Source organism: Amblyomma americanum, chromosome 1, assembly GCF_052857255.1.
Source record: "Amblyomma americanum isolate KBUSLIRL-KWMA chromosome 1, ASM5285725v1, whole genome shotgun sequence".
Taxonomy (NCBI): Eukaryota; Metazoa; Arthropoda; class Arachnida; order Ixodida; family Ixodidae; genus Amblyomma; species Amblyomma americanum.
Window position 1 is genome coordinate 357064430 of NC_135497.1, and position 14858 is coordinate 357079287.

The 14858-nt window shown below is 42.7% G+C and overlaps 1 protein-coding gene across 1 annotated transcript in view; it reads left to right on the forward strand.

Annotated features, from left to right (window-relative positions):
* Positions 1–1480: 1480 nt before the first annotated feature.
* The window catches only part of LOC144115594 (syntaxin-6-like), a 34742-nt gene continuing 21364 nt past the window's right edge, over positions 1481–14858 (forward strand). The window contains exons 1-4 of the mRNA XM_077650013.1: positions 1481–1714; positions 2729–2898; positions 7251–7345; positions 12205–12267. Coding sequence (XP_077506139.1) covers positions 1680–1714; positions 2729–2898; positions 7251–7345; positions 12205–12267 — 363 coding nt within the window. The 5' untranslated portion in view covers positions 1481–1679. The remainder of the gene's footprint in view (positions 1715–2728; positions 2899–7250; positions 7346–12204; positions 12268–14858) is intronic.

Below are 14858 nucleotides of genomic sequence, written 5' to 3' on the forward strand. Positions count from 1 at the left end.
CGCAGCCTCCGCGGTCGGGTTCGAACCCGTCAACCCCGGATCACCTCGGCGGACACCTGAACCACTCCGTAAAGGAAGGGATAAAGAAGGGAGTGAAAGAAAAAAAGGAAGAAAGAGGCGCCGTAGTGGAGGGCACCGGAATAATTTCGACCACCTTTGAGACAGGCGTCATTTCCTTTCCTTAAAACCAAATTTATTTCAATTTCCTTCCCTTTTTTAATTGGTTTTTGGGGAAAGGAAATGGCGCAGTATCTGTCTCATATATCGTTGGACACCTGAACCGCGCCGTAAGGGAAGGGATAAAGGAGGGAGTGAAAGAAGAAAGGAAGAAAGAGTTGCCGTAGTGGAGGGCTCCGGAATAATTTCGACCACGTGGGGATTTTTAAAGTGCATTGACATCGCACAGCACACGGGCGCCTTAGCGTTTTGCCTCCATCAAAACGCAGCCGCCGCCGCAGAAAGCGCGATTCGGTTTTCCACCGAGATGTGTGAGACGGGCTTAATTTCCTTTCCTTAAAATCAATTTTCATTTCATTTTCCTTCCCTTACGGGCGCGGTTCGGGTGTTAACAGAGATATGCGAGACAGGCGTCACCCCCGCCGCGGTGGCTCAGTGGTTAGGGCGCTCGACTACTGATCCGGAGTTCCCGGGTTCGAACCCGACCGCGGCGGCTGCGTTTTTATGGAGGAAAAACGCTAAGGCGCCCGTGTGCTGTGCGATGTCAGTGCACGTTAAATATCCCCAGGTGGTCGAAATTATTCCGGAGCCCTCCACTACGGACCTATTTGTTCCTCTCTTCTTTCACTCCCTCCTTTATCCCTTCCCTTACGGCGCGGTTCAGGTGTCCAACGATATATGAGACAGATACTGCGCCATTTCCTTTCCCCCAAAACCAATTATTATTATTATTATTAGACAGGCGTCATTTCTCATGGTTTGACCTCTACCTACATTCAAGGTGAAACTTGCGGCCACGCTGACCTCTACTTACATTCAAAATCAAACTTGCGGCCCGCTGACGGCTCGAAAAGCTGGCGTAGTGAAGCTTTTCGCTTCAATACAAGACAGAGCGGTTGCCATCGGCTGCGGCAGAGCTTTGGCGACCCGCCGCGGTGGCTCAATGGTTAGGGCGGCTGGCTACTGATCCGGAGTTCCCCTGTTTGAACCCGACCGCGCGACTGCGTTTTGATGGAGGCGAAACCCTAAGGCGTCCGTTGGCTTTGTGATGTCAGTGCGCGTTAAAGATCTCCTGGTGGTCGAAATTATTCCGGATTCCTTCACAACGGCATCTCTTTCTGCCTTTCTTCTTTCACTCCATCGTTTATCCCTTCCCTTGCGGTGCGGTTGAGATGTCGCGAAAATGCGAGACAGATACTGCGCCATTTCTTATTTTCAGAGCTTTAGCGCTTTTGCAACGTTTACAGGATTGAACTAGCAACAATGCCTTAGCGACGGTAGGCAACACTGCGTTTCGCGTCATATGATTTGTTTTTTTGCTTCAGCGCGGACGTCATAGCGTTCATCGCGTATTGCCGAGGAATCTGAGCTGGAGGTTGATAACTGCGTGCGCCGCTCCCACGGTGCGGTATCTGTTGTTCTTTCGATAGCACCGAGCTTGTCACAAGAGCCCCACATGCCACTACGGACGCCACGACTGTTATGAGTGGATCGCAAAGGCCATGAGTCTTGAGGATCCATTTTTTGTCGTTAAAGAGTAAGTTCCCTGTATGCTCACTACCTCTAACATTTTGCCGATTGAATTTGATGTGACTTTCATGTTTCATGTATTATGAAGAGAGGTTAGCCGGCCAGCTGTATTTCGATCACATTTATTTTTGATTTCTAGCCACCTTGCGTGTGAACCGGACGATTAGGATTGGGAAGTAATCCGACAGCAAATTTTCGGTGCAAAGGAATTCCGTTCCGTACATCTGCTGCGCAGGCTGTTTTATGTTTCTTGTCGTCTAGCGATGCTTTATTCTTGATTCATCGCGGAGCGCTGCAGCTGCTATGATTCGCATTGTGTGCCGCGTGCAAGGATGTCTCAGTACGTGATATGGACTCGAGAAAGCAAAAAATCAAAAGCAGGAAGCATTTGATTTCAGCACTGAAAATTGTCTGCTACAGGTCTGAACTTTCAGTGCCGCTATTTTTGCGGGTAGGGAGGCCTGTTCACTGCCATGTTTCAACGTGGAAATAAGCTAGGAGGAGTCTATACTGTTATCGTTCAGCTTTTGTTTTCGAGCACCTGTGTTTCAAGAAGGTGCGATAACTGGGAAAGGCCCACAAAGGCATTCTATGGGGCGTGAGATTAGGCAGCGCTTGTTTCCACTGCTGTAACCGTGCGCCCTGCTTTCGTCAGGCGTTGTCCGACTTTTGCTTGTTGGACGAATACAAATGCCACTTGAAGGTTTGAATGTTTGTCTAATAGAGGAAACTAAACATTTGTTGCAGCTGGCCACTTGTGTATGGTGAACTAGTATTGTTAGCATTACTTAAGTGGCTTTCATGCTGAGGATAGTTTTACTGTTATTTTGATTGACTTTTGTAAGTATGTCGATGTAGGAGCTATACATGGGTCACCTTACTACCCTTTCATGCTTGATTCCTGAAGTGTATGTATGACTATATTTTCAGTCTTTTTTTTTTTAGGCAACAGCAAAATGCATTGCAAATCTTAAGTGCGGTTGTGGTACTTGCTCTGATGCATGTTACACCTTGTCTTCAGTGAAATCGTCAAGGCCATAGCCAACAACAAAACACTGTTTGAGAGGTGGAACCAATACCAAGACCCATCAAGCTTACCAAGTAAAGAAGATATTGACTGGACCACAAGTGAGCTCCGGAAAGGACTACGCAGCATAGAATGGGACCTAGAAGATCTTGAGGAGACTGTTGGTATCCTTTTATTTTATTATGGCATTCCTCATGATGTGCTAAAGCAAAGTAGTCATTTAGGTTACTGTTGGCTTCCCTTATTTGTGTGTTGTTCATGTTTTGTGTACACATGCCTGTATTAAAGTATTGTGTATGTTTATGGCATGTGTTTTTATTTTAATTTAATGCTTAAAAGCTGAAAAAGCATTGTCAGGTGGGCTGAGTTTGCATATATTAGTCATAGATTGCATGGCTCATGCCAGGCATGTTTTGCAAATTTGTTGTGATGCACTTATTTATGCTAGTTACAAAATTTGTAATCTCTGCAGGCCAGAAGGTACACCCGAATTGTGAGGCATGATGTAGCATTGGGATCTGAATTGATATTGGCTATCTGGGGCTCTTTAAGGTGCACCAAAATCTTGTTACCAGGTGGCTTTGGGTTCTGCTTTTATTGTAGCATGGCTTCCATTGCCAGGATGAAACCTGTAATAAGAGCTTTGCTTTAGAGCACCTTAGTTGCCGAAGTGGGTTTTGTTCCCACAACTGAAACATAGCTCCAAACATAGGCTGCCTTGTTCTGCACTGATTTTTATGGCATTTCTTGGTATGCTTATTTTATTAATGATGGTGATGTTGATGTAGATTTTCCTGTAACTTGTCATAGTTGGTAGGAAGTTGTAGGAATTGTCAATGATTAATTGCATATTCTGGAGCATTCAGTGCTGCAGTGTCTTAATTTTATTATTTACAAATACTGCCAATTTTTTAACATGTGCTTGCAAGAAGGGCTTTACAGTAAATAGCTCTTGACAATGCAGCACCAATAGTGCCAGTTTGGTTTTTGTTATGAGCTCTTTGTGAGAGGTGCAGAAAGGGTGCAATGCATTGCATGTATTTGTCTCAGCCACTTATTAGCATTGCAACATACATGACCGAGCATTTCCTGGGAGTGGCAAGTTCACATTTCTGTGACATGTTATTTGAGATGTTAAATCTGTCAAAATGAACTGTTTGAATATCTCGCCTTCTTCAAAACTTACAGGCAATAATGCCAATCATGGAGTCATTATTATGAGCAGTCAGATTAGCTATCTTCTTAAGTCATATAATGTGCTGACTTTTATTTTAAAATTACTGCAAGTTAAAAGTTGCTAAATTAGTTTTAAAACAATTTGTGAGCATCTCAATATGCTGTCAACTTTTAAAATATGGCACCAAGAAAATAGCATGAAATTGTGAGAAGTTTCTCAGTCTTCAATTTTAATGCATGATCCCTTGGAAATTACCATAATAGGATGAAACATATAGGCACTGTTGTCTTCACTTCTGTTTTGTCATGTCTTCTACGCTCTTCCAGCCCTGATATGTACCATGGTTCCCTGTGTTTCTATGTAATATTGTTATTGATCACTTGATGCTGGCAAATTCTATTTTTGCAATTTCCACTGGTGGCAACACTGTTAACTGCTCATTAAGTTTAAGTAGGTGAGCAGTAGCATTAATTGTGAGTATTCAAGTAGTTTTGTTGATTTTATACTTGATTCTAATGACAAGATTATAGCTGAATGATGCGAAGAAAGAATGCTTATAATTGTTTATGGCACTTTTTGCTTTGCAAAGGTGCACTAATACCTTGCAGCATTCTGAAAGCTGATGCTGGTATTGGCTAGTTTGGAGCATGGTATATGATGCCGCTTGCAGTTTAGAACAGCTGTTGAATGACTGGTGCAGGGGGAACTGGTCTATTATTGGGCAGTGGTGCAATATTCAGAAGTGAATGCCAATGACAAGTTGTTTCTTTGGTCATTTAGCTTTGTTTGCTCTGTCCATAATTAATTACCACAGGCTCTACCTTTCTGAACTCTTCATGGTCTAAGTCAGACGGAGTATGGTCATTTGTCTGTTGGGGAGGCGAAAGTTGATTGCTCGTTTATTCTCGGTTATTTACCCACCGTGATGACTCGGTTGCTTTGGCATTCAGATCCTGATCCCAAGGTCTCTGGATTGAACCCTGCCCCAGTGGTCGCACTTTAATGGAGGCGAAATGCAACACGCCTATGTGCTGTGTGATGTCAGCGCACATTAAAGAACCCCATGTGGTCTGAAATGAGTCCAGAGCCCTCCGGTACGGTGTCCCTCATAGCATACATGTGTCACTTCGTGACATTAAACCCTACATACTAATACCAACTGCCATATACACTTGACTAAGGGCTGCGCTCGTGCGTGGGCTGCTCCCCCAACTTGGGAGCCAATAATTTGAAAATATGAATGGCAAAGAGCTGCTGCATTTCACATGTATACATTTCCTTGTGTGGCAGCCAAGGAGGTGTTAAATGACAAGAGCTGCCCACTGATATCATTATTGTCATCTTCTAGCATGCACTGCCGTGCAGGTCTGTGCTATTTAAAGCAAAATTCAGGCACCTGTACTCAGGAGTGGATGGTAACGGTCAACCATGAAGTGATGCTGACTGAGTCTCTAAGAAAAGCACCACTTAAGCTCGTCTGCACATGGATTTTGAATGCATGAATTTATGGAGTGTGATGTGCATGGACATAGTTGTTAAAAGTTATAAGTGGATGTAATTGATGTAACCGACCATGACTTCATTTACATGAAGGTTGAAGAGCTGTGTCTGTGCAGTGGAGACAGCAATAACAAAGAAGAAACTTAAAGGTATCTGCTGCTAGGTGCCAGATATAATATCAGACTATATGGTACAATAAAGTAGTTTTCTTGGAATAAAGTTGCAAAATTGAACTGAAATGTGTCGCTTTTGTGCAAGGCGCACAGTTCGCCCGAATCGCGAAGGATGAACATGAGAGAATGCACACAGGATGGTGCTGGTTCTGGATTTCTCCTGCTTTCTTGCTTGTGCTTTTTGCTTGCCTTCATTCATGTGCAGATTTTCCTGCTTCTTGATTTCATGCAAGCAGCCCATGGTTTAGGTGTTTGGGAGCACTAGATGCTTTGTATGCCTTTGCAATGCATGCAGTGTGTGAGCTCACTGGAAGGGCTGTAGAGAAATCCGAAGTGGCTGGGGCTAGTTGGCGATGACCGTGATGCATCTGCTGTTCTTCCGTCAACTGAGTATTCTGAGCATTGGTGTGTTGTGCTCACTTTGTATTGTAAGCTGCACTTCTTAGTGCAACCCCACTGTGTGAAAGAGTCATGCGTTACCAAAGAGCTGCGTTCTGCATGCCATTTTCACATCAGTTGGCATACTAATAAGCTAGGTGTCAATAATTATTTAAATATTTGCTAAAGCAAGATCATGACATGGAAGTACAGTGGTGCCTCATTAAAATGGACATGGTGTCCGACTAAAATTCGCTGTAAGACAAGTCGGCCACAAAACAAATAGTGAAGAGGAACGAATTATTTATTAGGAAAAAAATTTGTCATTAAGTCTGCTTCTTTGCACGGCTGTATGCAATGAAGTTAAAAATTGGGCAAAATCCTGAGAACTTGAAGTCCATAATCCTGGTTACCTTTATTTTTAAAAAATGCACTTTGAAGCACCTGGCTGGCCATGACACATGTGACGGAGTCTCTGTTACTAAGACTGTGTACTGCTTACAAATGACTGGCACATATCTCTTCCCAGACAGACTGGAGGTGTTGGATGCATTGAAGTAGCAGAAGGTGATGAATGACCTTTCTTCACCGGCGTTCATACAATACCTCACAGCAAATGAAAAGGGTTTTTGACTGGGCAGTTGAAGGGTAAAGAATGAACTCACAAAAAAAAAGTCATCACTAAGGCTTTTCAGCTCTTACCTGTCTTGGCACTTGTTCATTGCAAAAAAAAAAAAAAAACAGGAAAAGAAATATCTGATCAAGAAGTCGAGGTCTTGTTCACATAGCCGTCGGTATTATAACACTACAAAACTACATAGGCCTCTGTATGCACTGTGCGTTTTCACCGTGCCGATTTTCTATACGGTAAGCTTCTATATCAACAAGGTGCAAGTGTATTGAAAAAGTTACATTTCCAGAAAAATTTCAGGTCATCTGTATTATTGGGGCACGATTGTATATGGTTCTTGATACCAAATCTTTTTCAGCTAGTGGGTGGAATGTAGGGCAGTGTTTTTCTGCTCATGACGTCAGTGGGGGCAGTTACTTCTGTATGTGTAAATGTGGTTATTTTTATTTTCCTGTAGTTTTTCACAGTACTTCAGGCATATTGTGTTAGGTAGCATGGACACACAGCTGCTTCAGCATTGCTGCTACAGTCAGTCTGTTAAAAGAAGATTCAGGGCTGGCAGCTGCTGCACAATAAAAAAACAGTGAGGATTTGAAGCTGGGTGCTCACTTTTTTTTTCTACCTTTTGCCATACATCCTTAACTGCTGTGCTTCCAGCTATTGTTGAAAAGAATCCAAAGAAGTTCAAGATTGATGAAAAGGAAATCAAAAGCCGGAAAGCATTCATTGAGCAATCCAGGAATGAAGTAAAGGTTGGTTGTGCAGTTTTGTTTCATTGATCATGACACCTTTTCTGCATGCACGGATCCAGGAATCTGGATGGATCCAACGTTGGATCCATGTTGATTCCAGGTATCTGGCAACCCAGCTTGGTATGATGCATGGTTAAACCAACAAGCTGTAAACAAAATTACATAGTATTTACGAATGTTCATTTCTGAAAACCTGCTTTCTTTTGTGAGAAGGTTAACCTAGAAGTTCCACATTCCACAATAGACCTAAGTGCTTTTCTTTGTACATCTTTACCCTTAAAAACGACACAGTAGTACTGGCAGTGGAAGTGAAAATGCCGAAAATAATACCTTTAACAGCTGTGTGGTGGCATGGAGTTTTGATGCAGCGTTTCAGTTTTGCTTTATGCATTTATTCCTGCTGTCGTTATCAGTTGCAGATTGCATGTAAATGCCTTACATTATCATGACATTTTGTAATCTGCTTGAGATTAGATTCATATTGCCCTCTTGAGCAGTGTAGCAAAGCGCATGGCACTCTTTGAATGCACAGTTATGAAAGTGAGTCATTTTGTAGGCAGTCACGTGAAATGCACTTGTTAAGGGCATTTTTAAATGCACTGGAGGAATGCACTCTGCTAAAGTGTGCACTTGTAATGGGGCAGAGTGAAGTTACGTATAAGAGACCCCCCTCACCCTTTTTTGGTAAAATGTAATTTTTTGTTTTTCATATCGAAAAGAAGAATTTCTATGAAAATTAGCCAATCTCTCCCTGCAATGTCACCTTCCTGAAAATGCAGTAATCAAGTACCAGAGTTGCAAATGTCAGTGGAAATCTGATGCTGTACCAAAACCATTTCAGGACGCCCTTGTGATCGCGAACTTGTGTTCACATTCAGAACTCTAAGCATGGCTTCTCATCTCTGTAAGCTTGATCGGCAAATGATAGTAGTGAGCTTAGCGCACATACCAGTGTCGCAGGTAACTTTGGCCGAAGATTAAAAATATACCAGGGCACAATAGGTGAATGCAACTTCTACCGTTTTGTTGACCACTGTATATGGCGAGTGTTTTAATATTTTGTTCAGATTAGTAATGAAATAAATTGGCAAAACTAACTTTTTAGCTATTGCTTTTCAGTCGAAAATTTCAGTACTGAATTGTGGAGTATCCTAGAAATACCTCTATTTCATCAGCTTTTATTTTTATATATGCTTCAGATCAGTTTTTTTTTTACGTTGAAAAGGAAGCCCATCAAATAAGGAAAAAATACCCACGGGACAGTCAGCTTGTGTGCCATTATACCAGTGCTTTCAAACGTGGAACCCATCAGCGTAGCTGCGCATAGTGGTGCTACGAATAAAACAAAAGCAACGACAGTGCTTTGCAAAATTGAAAGTGACACCTGCTACCTACCTGGCGGGGTTCGTGCCGAAAACAGCAGGTGCAGTGGTTTGTGGTACCAATATGTGGGCCAATATACTAGGTGGTGTTCCTAGCCATTGGCCGGGCATCTCTCCTGTTGGAATTGCATGGAAATCACCAACTTCTTTAGCAAAGCATGACCTCAAGATGTAAATATGCCGATGCGAAATGCTGGCCGATGGCTAGGAATGTGGCTTAGTGCTTCGGCCGCTAACGTAAAGCACCACTAAGTAAACCACCGTGCCGGCTATTTTTCACACTGAACACGGCCAGGTTGCGGCTTTTACTTTCAATTTGGCCACCAGTGCTCACGTCAGTTTTTGCCCTGTCATATTTGCAGCACCATCTCACACGGCTACATTCACGAGTCCCATGTTTGAGAGAACTCTGGTGGCACTTTGCAAGCAGATTGCCGCATGCTTTTTTTTTTTCTTCATATTTCGAGGACTTTCTCTTGGACGTGGAAAAAAACTAATCTAAAGAAGAGCATATCAAAATAAAAACTGATAAATTAGAGGTTTTCTGGGGATCCTCTACAATTTGGCATTAGAAATTTTGCCTCCCGGGATCTTAATATCTTAAAAGTTAATTTTTTCAATTTATTGAATTGCTCAATTCAACAAAATTTAAATATATGTACTCTGACTTATTATTATATATAATGGTCAACAACATGGCTGAAGTTGCGTCCACCTATTGCACTGCGTTATATTTCTAGACCTTAGCTTAAGTTAGCTGGAATACCTGGGATATTGGCCCAATGTTATCTTGGCTTAATTGTGCCACACACTACTATGCACTAGACAGAGGCTGCCTTGTTGCTGTTGTGCATTCCATGTTGCATTTGTAATGCAAGAGTGTTCTCTGAGTTTAATGTGCAGAGGCCTGGCAGGTTTAGCATGTATGTGGCAGTGCTTCGAATGCAGATGGTAATATACGACATGTCAGGAAGAACTGAGAAAAAAAAGGAAATGTGACTAAATGTTTTGTTAGTATAACCCATTTTTTTTACTTGTTGGTGGATAAAACGTGCATAGATGCTCTAGAAGGGGTGAGTGTTTCTTTTTAACTGCTTTGGTTGGTGAAATTAAAGATACCTTAGTGTTGAAATGTTCCAACGAAAACTTGATTTCTTTCTAGCCAGCAGCTCAAAAGAAAGAACAATAAATTTTTGCTCCCAAAATTTTAAATATCTTGAACCTAAAGAGCCCAACTTGTGCATGCATTTGACAGTCCCTAAGTGTGGTTTGTGCAAGTCTGCAGTTCTCGTGCCTTGTAATCGTATTGTGGCTTTTTGTGCAGCTCTGAAATCTCCGATGATCTTTGTGTGGGTGGTTTGTTGGGCGACAGGTTTAGGTTTAATCTGATCGCATCATAAAGGCCCTGTTCACATTTTTGGCTTGTGATAGTTCTGGTGAATTATTTTTTTTAATGGTTGTGTGCTCAATTTTTCCTTTGTTCAGGCAGCAATGGTAACTAATCTCAGGCTTCGGCACGTGTTGTTCCGTAGCGCTTTGTATCTACCGTAAAAACCGGAATATAGGTCGAACTTTTTTCGAAAAACCATGGTGGAAAGTCGACCCCTGTCTTATATACTGGTCATTTGCGGAAGAACTACGGAAGTCTTGCAACAATGGGCAGCTGAACTCAACAGCGTGCCTCTATCACCATCGCCATCAGCAGCAGTGCCGCCATTTTGCGTTTCCTTAGTTGCAGAGCTGTTTTGGTTAAAGGCTGCTTTTTCACATTTTGTTTCAAAATGAGCGGAAGCTGACGGTAATTCACCGTCGCCTTCAAGAAAAACGCGATTGAGTATGCAGAAGCTCATGGCAACCTGGCGGCACAGCGCGAATTCGGTGTATCCGAAAAGAGCATTCAGTACTAGCGGAGGGAGAAGCTGCGTATTACAACTTGCAGCAACCAGAAAAAAACATCAATTTGTGGGCGGACCGCAGCGTGTCCAGAATTGGAAGGAAAGGTCGTGCTGCATGCAAGATGGCTGCCTGTGACTGCTGAATGCATCCGCGTGAAAGCGGTAGAGATGCGGACCGCAGCGTATCCAGAATTGGAAGGGCTTTGCTCTACGGCGCTGTACTTCTGTGTGCCAAAAACAAACACGCGGGTCGATGGGCGTGCGATACTGTTAAAAAATTGGTTGGTTGTACATACAAGCAGCATTTAAATGAAAATAATTTAATAAATACTGTCACCATTGTGCAACCTGTTGAGTCGCACTTGTTTCAAGGTAAGGGTGTCTTTCGGTACTTTTTTCATTGAAAAAGATTTTTGTTCATTTTTAGAATTGGTTAGTTGGGGGGTCAACCTATATTCCGGTTTTTAAGGTAACTCGGTGAAGTTGAGACAAATCAAACATTGGTGGAACCAGTATGACTTGCTAGTTTGTTTTGAATTGTAGCCAGGGCCAGTGGCTAATGCATGTGTGTCTTGGCATTAGCCAGAGGCTTCTTGCACAGCTCCGCTGTCTCATGAAAGCACTTGCAGGTTTTGAGATGCACATACTCTTCGCTTCTGTGGTGGGCGAAGAGGGTCAGAAGCAAGCCGAGCTGTCACTTTGATCCTCATTTGGTTTGCAAAGGAAATTCTTTTCTATTCCTTCAGTCTCATTTCTTTTTTGTGTCTGCATGCATGTGCAAGAGAGGGATAGCCACATGCATCGTTAGAAAGGCAAGCTTAACATACTTTTATGCGTGGTCAGGTAGGCAATATGAAGTGACTGCTACATAGAGTGCATTTCACTGTGATTTCAAGGGAATATATTGGCACATTTATAATGCAAACTGGAAACTGTGGGATGCCAAATAAAGGTTACTAAATACTGAGCCTGTCGACACTAAACCTGGGCACAGGCTCTTGTGTGTTGTGGACGACTTGTTCTACCAGTTGCCTTGAAAGCAGGAGAGTTGCATCTTTTGCTGAGCTCGTACGTGCAGAAAATCGTGAAGCTATTTGTTTGGCAGGTTATTTGAGAATGAGGTGAAAGCTTCCATTGGAATTATTTGTTCAATGATGCATTAGTTAACAGTTCTATAATCTGAGGCAGTTTTTGGCTGCAAGCAGCTGGCTTTTGCTTTAGGGGGTGGTGCCATGCTTTCTCCAAGCGTAAGCCACTTAGCATGCCTTGCAAAGAATATAGTCTCTGCCCCCACACAATACCTATGCCGAAATTACAGCTGAAATATCTGAAGTTACTGCTTTGGGGGCCAAACGATGCTGTTAGCTTTCATGGTTCTGACCTCGCCATGCAAGTTACAGCAAGTCTTGTGCTTATTGTGGTACGCAGATGACTGTGTATGAAGCTTGTATCCTGCCTTGTGCATCGTTTGCCATTAAAAAGTAATGCAGAAATAAAACTTAAACTAAAAATTAAGCATTGCAATTAAGTTACGAATTTATTATTTGAGATTGGAGCTCACCTGTTATTTTCATTTGTGCAGTGTATGAAAGAAGCAATCCTTGAAAGCAAGGCAAAAAATAAGAGGATGAGACCATCCAGTATGGTAAGAAACCTTTCTTATCACTTCGCGTTTGCATCCTGCAAAGGCTTTTATGATGTTGTGTGCCTTAACAAGCCATGTAATAACTTTTTCTTTCACCTCATTTTGCTTATTGTACATATGGAGAGTTAGGGGAGGAGTTGCTTGGAGCAGCTTGATGTATCCAGCGCCATGAGTGAGCAAAAGCAGTAGATATTCTGTGGGGTTGGTTTGAGCCGTTCCCCCTCCTTTTTTCTTTTTTTTTCCTCGATATTCACTCAGCATTTTGTGCAGCATGGCCGACAGCCTTATTAAAGGGGTTGTGAAGAGGCTTTGACACCATGAGTGAACAAGTTCGAATTGTGATCTGCACATGACCATTTTCATTGGAATGAAGTTTTACAGCTCTGTGCTTTGCAGGAAATTGAACTGTTTTCGTAAAATATTGTGGGCTCATTTGGTGTTTATTTTCCTTTCTGCTGCCTGTAACAACATGGATTTGCTGCGATACTATTCTTGAAAGTGCTCTGTTACTGGCTGTGAGGGATTGAGAAAGCTATTTATTCCTATGAGTACCGTATTTTCTGGTGTTTAAGTCGTGCTTTTCTTTCTGAATTTTTCGTCGTGTGTGTCTTATTCAGTGTTGCAGCTTATATATGACAAAAATGACGCACCACTGCGCAATTTCTTTTGCTGCGCCCAGTAACTATGTTTTAAAGAAAATCAATGCGTGAAAGAGAAAAAAATGAAGTTACTTTTTAAATGTTGTCTTGTGAATATAATTGCATAATCTCACAACCAAATTGATTGTGGCGGTGCACTCTGCATGCCGTCGCCATCGCATCAAGTTTAGCTGGTCCAGCCATATTCTTGATTGACTGTTACGATTTCAGCTGCGTATCCGTTTGGCTATGGTTTGGCTTAGTGCACATAGTGTGTTCTTGCTCAACGTGACACCACTTGCGAGGCGAAGGAGCTATGATTCAAAATTCAGATTGCATGCCATTGAATATGTACTGGAGATTGGGAACCAGGCAGCAAGTAGACAGTTCAATGTGAGTGAAAAAATTATCTGGAACTTGTGCAAAGCCACAAAAGCACTCCAGTCGATGAAGCCAACAAAAAAGGCAGGCCACAGAAAGATGGTATGGTGGTCAGAGCTTGTGAGTCATCTATGCTCAGCAGCTGCCACAACTGAGTATTTTCGTCTTCTATCTGACATAGAGATCCTCACCGGGTTTTTATAGTGCTTGCTGAATGGTGCAATTTATAGACCGGAAAACATGGTACGTCCGGAATAAAACATTGGCTGCTGATAGTGTAGGTTTGCTGCAAAGTAGAACAAAAAAACAGTGAGGTGCTACCATGACATGGTGCTTCAATACAGCCTGAAACCACTCAAATGCCTGCAGAAGCAAAGTGTGTGGGCAAGGGTGACTGTCAGGGAAGGGGCCATGGCAGTGAGCAGGAAACAAAGTTAACTTCCTCAAAGGTCTGTGAGTAATGACTTAATTTGTTAAAAAATTCAGGTATGGGAATTCATTTTACAGTGCAGTAGAACAGCCAGGCAACAAATTTAAGAACTTGATGTTGTGCATAGGCCTGCCAGTACATCTGTCACACAGGCGCTCTCAATTCTGCTTGAGGCGATGCAGGTTGATCAGATGTTGTGTGGTGTGCATTGCTACAAAGACATTTTCTAGCATGCTCAGCTCTTATCTATAATAAGGGATTAATTACTCATTGGCATACACTCATGCACAGCCATACGGCTACAAGGAAAGCTATACAGCTTCCTCAGAAACTTTGTAGTTAAAGAAAAATTCGTCCTGGTTGGGGTTTGAACCCGGGACCAGCGCTTTACCAGAGCAGTTGCTCTACCAACTGAGCTAGCCGGGACGGCAAGCTTATGGTAGGGCGAGAGCGAATCGATCAAAAACTCGAAGCGGGAACAGTGTTGGTCAAACATTGGGTGGTTGCCACCCAACATTTGGCTTGGGTGGATGCCAGTGAGTAATTACTCCCCTATTACAAATCTACTCCACCTTGGTGGTTCCCCTAAACATTTTACCAACTCTTATCTGTGGAACACCTTAGCAGTAACTGATGGAAACAGTCTGTATGGTGCTGTGTTGCACTGCTTGCATAGTTAGTGCGTGGAAAGCCATGAAAGTGGGGTCGTTGCCGGTGCGTACTCATGTGCAGTTCGAAATGGCTAACATGGGAGCAGCAATTACAGCAATATGATGAGGTGTGACATGGCAGGAAAATGCTGTTGCGAGCAGTATCCCTGTTGCTGAGGGAGCCACTTCCATGTTGGCAATGCTACTAGGGTAGCAGACATGACACCAGGTCGACAGCAAGGTGTATTGTTCATTGTTGCCATTCAGCGCTTCAGTGCTCTGAAAAAGTGAACAGCCTTTTATAATGGAAGTTGCTACATAGAGTCACCGATAAATGAGCAAGCTAATGCTGTGACCAACTTTGCATCAACTGTTTAAATGCAGCATTATATTATGGATTGAGCAGCCATGCACTGTACAATAAGCATTGGTGAACAGGATGTTGGTTGTATCTCTTAGTTTTCCTGTAATGTATAGATACAGAATGTGGGC